At 43.2% G+C, this 10,399-nt stretch overlaps 1 protein-coding gene across 2 annotated transcripts in view; it reads right to left on the minus strand.

The window, feature by feature from the left end:
• The window catches only part of GPSM3 (G protein signaling modulator 3), a 28,491-nt gene extending 18,452 nt beyond the window's left edge, over window positions 1-10,039 (minus strand). The window contains exons 1-2 of one of the 2 annotated variants that reach the window (XM_087928551.1): window positions 9,851-10,039; window positions 1,861-2,017 (exon numbers count right to left, since the gene is read on the minus strand). In XM_087928551.1, coding sequence (XP_087784677.1) covers window positions 1,861-1,959 — 99 coding nt within the window. In that variant the 5' untranslated portion in view covers window positions 1,960-2,017; window positions 9,851-10,039. Of the gene's footprint in view, window positions 1-1,860; window positions 2,026-9,850 lie in introns of both variants that reach the window. The other variant, XM_026721229.2, reaches the window with a different exon arrangement.
• Between the last annotated feature and the right edge of the window lie 360 nt (window positions 10,040-10,399).

Genomic DNA, 10,399 nt, shown 5'->3' on the forward strand with positions numbered 1-10,399 from the left:
GTGGGTATTCAACAGGTTCTGACCAGTTCTGGAGAATTCCCGGGTAGCGGACATTTTGAGTAGTTCGGAGAACCGGCAAATCCCACCTCTGACTGGCCCCACCCCCATCTATTCTCTGCCTCCCAATTCCCAGCTGATAAGCTGGGTCTTCTTTGGTTGCCCTGCACAGGAGAAGGGAGCTGGAAAGCAGGTTAGTGGGGTGGGGAGGGAATGGGGATTTTGCACTTTCCTTCCCCTGCCACGCCCACCAAGCCACGCCCACGGAACCAGTAATAAAACAAATTGAATCCCACCACTGCTATAAACCTCTCTCTTTCTCTCTCTCTCTCTCCCTCTCCCCTGTCCCATGTGTTTGATTGCCCAGGACGTCAAACCACCTGGTCCTGTCCACCATTAAACCATCTTTCTAAACAGCTTCCATGTTTCCAGTGTCTTTCTGCCCACTTGGAACTGAACCCAGATGGACGTTTCTTCCGACAGCAGATTAAAAACTCTAACCTTAATCATTGCAGTAGGTGAGGCATCATTCCGAACCCCTGTGAGTGGAAAAATGTGATTAAACCGCCATACCAAACTGCTTAAGCCTGGAACACTTCCAATTCCTCAGAATCTTGCCTGGTTTTGTGCTTGAAACGGTTTGAAATGAACTCCTTTGCAGACTCCTAATTTCTAGGGCTGCGTGCGCTTCAAAATCCGTTTGGGAAAAGTGGTTAGAACACAGGTGTCAAACACGCCATGTTGATGTCACGTTACGTATCCCGACGTTTTTGCCTTTGCAGAACTAAGGTGGGCGTGGCCTGCCTGTGATGCATCTGGCCTGTGGGCCGCTAGTTTGACACCCCGGGTTTAGAACATTGTAGGAACGCAACACCTCTTTTCGACATCAGACTGAAAAAAAGACACAGATGCTTTAATGAGTTGCTGAGTCCCTTTAAAGCAGCTGCATCTTTTCCCAGGCTCCCCCAGGAGCATGCCGGCTGGGGAATTCTGGGAATTGAAGTCCACACATCTTAACATTGCCGAGATCAGCAAACACCTCTCCAGATGTTCTAGGGCTGCTGGCACCAGATGACTAGAAGAATTACAGGAATTTACATTCAGCCACATCTGGAAGGCAGGACACTGAAGAAGGCTGCTCTATGGTGTTTTGTTTTTTTTTTCTTAAGGGGCCAATTCATTCTCCTCTTTCTGCTTTTCCAACGGCATTCCATTTCTCTGCTTAGCTCATTCCCAATGTTCAAAAAAAGGTTGCCTCTTTGTGTGTTTTTAATTGGTACTTTTGCATTCTTGGAGTCGGTCCTATGCTACAGCTTCCCTTAAGGGATAGGGACCGATAATGTTTGCATAATGTTTGCGATAATGTATGCATAGGAGTGCAGAGAAGAGCAACCAAGATGATTAGGGGACTGGAGGCTAAAACATATGAAAAACGGTTGCTGGAACTGGGTGTGTCTAGTTCGAATGAAAAGAAAGACTAGGGGAGACATGATAGCAGTCTTCCAATATCTCAGGGGCTGCCACAAAGAAGAGGGAGCCAAGCTATTCTCCAAAGCACTTGAGGGCAGGACAAGAAGCAATGGGTGGAAACTAATCAAGGAGAGAAGCAACCTAGAACTAAGGAGAAATTTCCTGATAGTGAGGACAATTAATCAGTGGAATAACTTGCCTCTAGAAGTTGTGAATTTTCCAACACCGGAATTTTTTAAAAATAAGTTGGATAACCATTTGTCTGAAGTGGTGTAGGGTTTCCTGCCTTGGCAGGGGGTTGGACTAGAAGACCTCCAAGGTCCTTTCCAACTCTTGTTATTCTATTCTATTTATTATTATAAGGTGCCTTTGCTTGACAGATGAGCCCCTTACCCGTTTTCCTGCCGTTCCTGCTGTTTCCGCCGTTCCTGCTTCCGAAACATCACTCTTCGGTGTCTGTTCTTTTCCCATTGCATTCATTTCATGATCCATTTTTTTTTAGCTTGCTCCAAACGGATTTTCTGAAGATTCTGCTCTGTGGAAGGATTTTCTACTCCGCTAGAAGAAAAAGAAAACAGCTTCAGTCCTGTTGGAAGTTAGCACCCACCCCTCTCCTAGAAAATTGAAATATCCTAGGAAATATTTTAAAAAAGCAGAATATTCCCACTAAAAAGAATAGAAACTCAGAAGCAGAAACTCACCTCAGAAGCAGAAACTCAGCCCCCACCCCACCTTTGCCAATGGGCTACTACTCTGGCCTAGGCCACCCTATTTTACATAACAAAGATCTCCAGGTAGAGCTATAATAGGAATTTCCCAAAGCCCTCTCATTACATCATCATCCAGCAAGGCTCAACCAAGCCTGGGACTCAGGACAGCCTACAGAGTTGCCCCTGCATGGCCCAATGGGAGTCTGACAACCAATCAGAATACAAGCTCAAATTCAAATCCCAACAGAAGGTATAAACCCCAGGGCACTCTTAGCATATCAGCCCTTCCTTCTTTGGAGCTCCAAGCCATGAGGTCCTGTCCACCATTAAACCATCTTTCCAAAACAGCCTCCCTGTTTCTAGTGTCTTTTTCCCCACTTGGAACTGAACCCAGAAGGATATTTCTTCCAACAATCCTATTTGAGAATTTCAGACATAGGAGTTCGGAGGGAAAAGAGGGTTTTGAAAATCGACTCATTTGAGCTGTGGTGCCGGAGAAGGTTCCTGTGTATTCCTTGGACAGCAAAGGTGTCTAAGAAGCCAGTCCTTGAACAGGGAAGGGGGATATTTGTAGCTCAGGGAGGCTTTTAGTGCAGCTTGGCTCCAAGTAAATGGACAGCTATCATTTGTTAGGAAGCTACGTTTCATCTGGGTGCCTGGTTGGGGTGTGTTTGAGCTGGAGGTATCAGGGGGGATCTGTTTGTGCCCAGGTGTTTGCCTGGCTAGTGGTGTGGAGAATTTTTTGTTTGTGAGTGCAGGTTTCCAAATAACTGACAGTCTGGTGGAATCACCTCTTCTATTCATACTTTCAGGTCTTTTTTCAATCTCTATGGCTTCTCTGATAATTCTGTGGCTGGGGTTTTCTATAGTGGCTAGGGTTTTGGTGCCGTTGAAGTTGATGCTATGACCTGTGACTTTCATGTGTTGGATTAGTGAGGAAGTGTGTTCCAGCTTTTTGACTGCTAGCTTCCTAACAAATGATAGCTGTCCATTTACTCAGAGCCAAGCTGCACTAAAAGCCTCCAATACAGGAACACAATGTTGCCAGCCAACCAAGACAAAAAAAGCTACAAAACAGACAGAAGATATTAGAAACACCAATCAAGCAGAACACAGCAAACTCCAAGATCAATAAACACAGACCAAAACTCCCATCCAATCAGGATGAAGAAGAAACCATTCTGGCACAGCAGTAGGCTAGCCCCAAATTTAAAACTGAAACAACTGTAAAAGTCTGACTCATAGACGAACACAATACAGAAGCCTGATGATGGCAGATGAGATTCTGCCGAAACGTTGCTACAACTTTAAAAGCACAACTATAATGACGTGGGAAATTACCCGAACAAAGCTGAATACCATACATGTAAGTACCTGCGAAAACTTAAGAAAACATATATAAATATATATATGGAGAGAGAGCTTGAGAGAGCTCAGAGGTGGTATTCAGCAGGTTCTGACCAGTAGTTCTGACCAGTAGGAGAACCAGTAGTGGAAATTTTCAGTAGTTTGGAGAACTGGCAAACAGCACCTCTGACTGGAGATTTTACAGTAATCTTCCCTGCCACGCTCACAAAGCCACATCCACAGAACCGATAGTAAAATTTGAATCCTACCACTGATTAGATAGATAGATAATAGATAGATAGATAGATAGATAGATAGAGATAGAGAGGGAGGGAGGAAGGGATGGAACATAAAGGCAGGCTATAAAAACACAAATAAAAAATTAAGATAAAGTGTGAATAAATCAGAACTGGTTTTAATTCAGGCATATATTATCATCATCACTTAGGCATTTAAACATAAACATAAATTGTATTCTTTGTTTGGGGGGTGAGGGGAAAGAAATATACACAAAGAGATTGGCTCCTTGACTTGTAAATTTACCAGTGGAACAATCAGGAAGACAATTAATGGAAGGGAGAGGCAAGTCTACAAAGAAATGGAATTTGGGTTGCCAATTTACCAAGGGAAAAAGTCATTTCCTGCTCCTGGGACTTTAATAGTGATTCACTTGGGAGAAAGGCAGGAGCGGCCAAGATTTTTTTTTTTTTAAGGATGTGTTAAAAAAAAAAAAGTACTGTCTGTTAAAGCTGCCTATCTTAAGTTGCTACAGGTAGTCCTCCACTTACAACCATTTGTTTCGTGACCAAAGCTACAACTGCTCTGAAAGAAAGTGACATGTGACTGTTTTTCCATACCTGTACTGTAAAGCAGGGGTCCCCAACCACCGGGCTGCGGACCGGTACCGGTCCGTGGAACATTTCCTACTGGGCCGCCGGTTTGCTGGGTGCCACCATCTTGTTTGACAAGAAAGTGCTTCCAGGTGAGCTTTTCCGGTTAGAAAGCAGCGTTTGGGTCCTGAAGGAATCCTCGCGCCTTAGTTTCATCGAAGGGAGGGGCTTCAAACGAAACTAAGGCGCGAGGATTCTTTCAGCACCCAAGGCAAGGCGAGCCGAGCGACCGTCCTGAAGCCATCCAGATAGCTCAAGACTTGAAAAAGACTTTATAGGAAGTTAACAAAAGAACATACCCAGAGTCTTTTTTGTTTCAAAGGTTGAGGAGTTGAAGGTGTGCAAGGAAGAAAGAAGCGGGAGTTAAAGCTTCAGGATGTGTTTAGGGAGGGCTGGACTGGCCTTGGGAGTTGCTACAAGGCAAACTTGCCGTTATTAAATTGTCATGTCATGCTGATGCTGGTACCAAGGGCTTGCGGATCATTTTTGGATTTGTAAATCAGCTGGTACCGGGCGCGTAAAAAAGGAACAAACATTAAATAAGGGGAATTATTTGATGAAAAGGGTGACCTAACTGCTGTAAAGCATTCCAGACTATGGCTTCAAAGTAAGGGCCCACTCAGAATACTGCATCCAGTTTTAGTTACTCTATTATTCAAAAGATTTCAAGATGCTAGAAACTCATGGCCCGTGGGCCAGATGCATCATGTGGTGGCCCCACCCCTGCCCGGATGTAAAAATTTTACAGTGAAGGGAAAAGACAAAGAAAAAAAGGACTTGAAACGGGGGTTTTCCCATGGAATACACAGACTTTAGGAAAGAGTTGAATAGATGATGACGCTGGATTGTATTGACGGAAAAATGAGAAATTCCATGAAGAAGTTGTAAAAAAATTGAGTGCGAGTTGGACCCCATTTTTTTAGTTTTTTTTTTTTTTTTTTTTTTTTGTTTGTGGTTTTTTTTTTTTTTTTATTTTTTTTTTTATTTTTTAATATTTTAATATTTTTTTATTTTTTTTTTTTTTATTTTTTTTTTTTTTTTTTTTTTTTTTTTTTTTTTTTTTTTTTTTTTTTTTTTTATTTTTTTTTTTTTTTTTTTTTTTTTTTTTTTTATATATTTAAAAAAAATTTATGTTAAAAAATAATAAAAGGTTTTTTTTTTTTTTTTTTTTTTTTTTTTTTTTTTTTTTTTTTATAAAAAATATAAAAGAGTGCAAAAAGAGCAACAGAGATGATTAGGGGGTTGGAGGCTAAAACATAAAGAACAATTGCAGGAATTTGATATGTCTAGTCTAGTGAAGAGAAGGACCAGGGGAGACATGATAGCAGCATTCCAATATTTGAGGGGTTGCTACAGAGAGGAAGGGGTCAAGCTATTTTCTAAAGCACCTGAAGCATAGCACCGGAAAAGGAATAATGGACGGAAACTGAACAAGGAGAGATTCAATCAATGCAAGAAAGTCCACAGGCGGGTAGAAGGTGGCTGACCATCCATCAGATCCGTAAAAGGATGGATGGGAAGTGAACAAGGAGAGATTCAACCTGAAAATAAGGAGGAATTTTCTGACAGGGAGAGCAATCAAACCAATGAAACAGGTGTTGCCTTCAGAAGTTGTGGGAGCTTCATCACTGGAAGCTTTCAAGAAGAGACTGGGCTGCCATCTGTCATAAGTGGTGTAGTCAGGGTCTCCTGTTTGGGCGGGAGGGTGGGTTGGACTAGATGACCTACAAGGTCCCTTCCAACTCTGTTATTTGACAGCATAACAGTCTTCCAATATCCCAGGAGCTGCCACAAAGAAGAGGGAGTCAACCAGGGGTGGGATTCCACAGGTTCTCACCTATTCGCTAGAACCGGTTGTTAACTTTCTAAGCAGTTTGGAGAACCGGTTGTTGAAATTTCCTTTTGTTTTTTTCCATCTTTCTTACATTCTTGGCAGTATGCCTAGACTTACTGTCTCCAAAGGAGTTTTTTTTTCCTTTTGCTGGTACTTTCTTAAAGGGGAAGGATTGTTTTAAGCTTTTTACACTGCTGTTGGGAGGAAATACTCCCCTGTTTGAAGAAATAATTGAATAAGGAATCAGAGCTGCCAGAAAGAAACTTTTAATGACAAGGAACTAAGATGTGTGACATTCAGCAAGGCTTCTTGGCTAGCTAGTTTAAACAGGAGTTTACATACCCTTTTTGAGTTTTGGCCTAAAACTGGTGACCATTCAAAGTTACAATAGCACTGAAAAAAGTGACTTATGACCATTTTTCACACTTACAACCGTTGCAGCACCCCCACTGTCATGAGAGGCCAGGTGAGAAGAAGCGCCCCTTGATGTGAGCGATGTTGAGTTGGCCACGCCCACTCAGTCACATGACCAGCAAGCCACACCCACCAACTAAGCCATGCCTACAGAACCAGTTGTTAAAAAAATTGAATCTCACCCCTGGAGTCGAATTGCTTTTAGAAGTTATGGAGGTTTTTAAGAAGAGATTGGACAGCTATTTGTCAGGAATTGTAATAGGGTCCCCTGCTTGAGCACTGGGGTTGGACTAGAAGACCTCCAAGGTCCCTTCCCACTCTGTTATTCTGTTTGTCTAGCTGCCGCTTGGACTCCTACTACAGTTTTTCAGCCTGGTTCCTGTTGTGCCTCCTCTCTCTAGTTAAGAGCTAAAATACGTTCAACAGGGACTTTCAGTTTCATCTGTAAGTGTAGATTGTGTCACAACACTGTGTGTGTGTCTGTGTGTGTTTGCAATCAGATGTGTATGTGTACATATGTACGGCAAATGAAACAAAATATTTAAAAGTTATGTAATTACTTACCAAGCACATCTGAATTATATAAAGCAAACCAAAATATCTTTACAATCCCCAAGACACATCGCAGCTTTCGAGCACCCCTAATGTTTGGAAATTGAAAGTTTTAAAAATTGTACGCGTGATGTATGTGTGTATATGAGTATATGTGCAGTCATATAGTTTTTAAATTTATGACTGCGTTTCTTAATGATGATGTTTCCGGTCCCAATTAGCATTATTAAACAAGGTCTATAGTACCTGTATTCTGAGCACATTTCCACACAAGGTTCTCTGCAAACCGCCTACTTCCTTCTCTTTTGCCCTGTTTTCATACACAGATATTGCTGTGTGCAATACAGACAGAGGCAAGGATAGAAATACATCGTAAAAAAAGGGGAACAAGCAACAAAATGTTGCAGGATAAAATATCCGAAAACTCCGAAGACTAAACTTCTGGTCCCAGTGACCAACCCAGATTGGATCCTGCAGTATAAAACATTCCTGCAGATCAGTACTGTTCCAGAAAAATATCGCCTTCCACAAAAATTTTGTGCAATTCTCTTTTTCCCCTTGCTAGTTTAAGACTAGCTTTAATCGAACAAGATTTTAAAATGATTTTACTTTCAGTTAAATTCTCTTGCCTCCCCTTTTTAAAGATGGATAAATTAGTCCGGCAAAGTTTCAGTTCTTCTCCAAAACAGCTGTTGATCTACTTTGTCGCCTAACTAGGGTTGTTTTGCCCACATTTGGGTGTCACACTCAAATAATGAGTTCCTTGTTAAGACAGACTTCCTCAAAACTAATTCTGTCTGGCTCTGCTCAAACAGGAGTCCCTATACCATTCCAGACAAGTAGCTGGCCAGTCTGTTCTTAAAAACTTCCACAACTTCTGAAGGCAAACAGTTCCACTGGTTGATGGTTCTCACTGTTAGGAAATGTGACCTTGGTTCTAGGTTGCGTCTCTCCTTGTAAACCAAGCTCGGGGGGTGCGATTCAACCGGTGTAACAACCAATTCGGTGAGCACGCGCTTTTGGTCCCCGGAGCTACCGGTTCCCTCAAACCAGCCCAAACCGGTAGAATCTCACCCCTCACCAAGGTGTGTGTGGGATGACAACAAAGCCCCCCCAAAGCTCACATTCTCTTTAAAATACTCCAAACGACCACAAATATGGACAGTCCTGGCCAGAAATATTCGCATTTTTACTGCCTTATTTTTTTTTATGAAAGTGAAATGTTTCCTGAAGGCGATCAGAATCACTTTGATCTTAACAACAACTCCTTTGAGTGGGGGGGGGGGGGATTCGTAAGCGATCTCTCACCTGAGAGGGTATTTGGCATAAATTGCCAGGGTTTTGAACCCTAAAATCCAAAATTCTGCTTTTCCTTTTGCTTCATTCTCAATATACAGGATGGATCACAACTGCTCCGTCACATGCCATGACAATTGCACAGTTGTATATTTTACTGAGGGAGACATATTAATGGCTTGTTTGGCCTAGTTGCAATGATAACGATAATTAAGCCCCTCTTTTGACCAAATCTGGCTGGTATTTCAGCATTTCCTCTGTCCTAAACTTGATCAAATCAAGTCTTCCTCCCAGCTAGCATGTTACAATATTCTGGTATTTCTCCCCTCCCCCACACACACTCCTTTACATATTAAAGACACAAAACAGTCTAGATTTGAGGAAGCCACGATGTAGCAAAGATTTCCAGTTCCAGTTCCTACATCCAGTACCCTGTTTCCAGTTTGGCCCAGTTTCTCCTTCCTCATATTAGCAACCTGATTAATAAAGATCCATGGTTATCAACAGCCAAATCCCACAACATTCATCGTCCTCTTTGACTTTCTCTGTAACCGTTTGCAATAAAAGCCTCCAGTACATTATATGATTGATTAGGGCCAGGGGTCTTCAAACTTGACAGCCTTTAAGACTTGTGGACTTCAACTTCCAGAATTCCTCCTCCAGTCATGTTAGCTCAGGAATTCTGGGAGTTGAAGTCCACAAGTCTTAAATTGGCCAAGTTTAAGGACTAGGCCAAATTTCCCCAGTCTGATCCTATTGGGGCACATTTCCCAGAATTCCCAGTTACCACACTGCTTAGGAATGCTGGGGGCTGTAGTCCATGATAGGCCGAAATCCCTCTTTTGGACACTGTCTGGTTTTGTCTATTTATTATCTATTTACAGGACTTATATGGCTGCTTATCTCATACAAAGACTCTAGGTGGCTTGCCACAATCTTTAAAACGTGGTTAGTGGCACCAAGATTAAGAAGCACCCGCAAGGCACCAGATCAAACATCGTCACAGTCCAACCTCTCTCCTACCCAGGAAAAACCAGGTCTTCACAGCTTTGGAATGGCTTGGGTCTTGAGTTAGAATCATGGACCCCAAAGTATCTAGAAGATGGCAGGTTGGAGCTACATCTCTCTCAATCTTGACATGGCTTGCTGGGGAATTCTGGGAGTTGAAGTCCACCCATCTTCGAGCTGCCAAGTGAGAAACTCCTGGTTTAAGGTCCCAGGGCAGGAGGCCTATTGAGAACTTCTCAGCTGGATAGCCACCTCCTACGCAGAAGATTTCCTTGTCTCTAAACAGAACCAACTTCAACAAAGCAAGTTTTTCTGACATGCCCACCCCTCACCTTTCTGGTCCCCTTGCCTTCACACCGCTGGCAGTTTCCGGCAGCACCCTGTTCCTCATCCCCTTCGTCCTCGCTCTGGCTTGTCTGGAGTCTGGCCTTCCTCCATCTCAGCTCCTCCGGACGGTTGCTTTGACAGCGAGTTCTCCTACGGCTTGCTTCCGTTCCTTCTCACTCAGCCCTGCCTGGCTACGCCTCGATTTCTACACGGGAAACCACAGACTTCCTGTTCTGGCTTGTTGCTTGGCTTCAGGCAGCCATCGGATTGTCTCTTGTGCCCCCCCCCCCCGCACACACACACACACGCACGCACATACAACCCCCAACCCCCACCCCGCCAGAGCTGGCCAGAGCAGCAAAGGAAACAGACAGGTGTGGGGATGGTTTTCGTTCTTCGACTTGCTCAAACCTTCAGTTTCTACAACCACTTCCCCTGTCGCAGACACTTGGGGGAAGGTGGTTAGCGAGAGTCTGCATCTTTCCCATGGCACATCTACAGCACGCTGAGTCCCCTTGGGGCTTTGTTTTTTTCTTTTCTTCAGGCTTCCCCTT

The sequence above is a fragment of the Pseudonaja textilis genome, chromosome 2 (assembly GCF_049901715.1).
Source record: "Pseudonaja textilis isolate UNSWEBS1 chromosome 2, rPseTex1.2, whole genome shotgun sequence".
NCBI classification, from domain to species: Eukaryota; Metazoa; Chordata; class Lepidosauria; order Squamata; family Elapidae; genus Pseudonaja; species Pseudonaja textilis.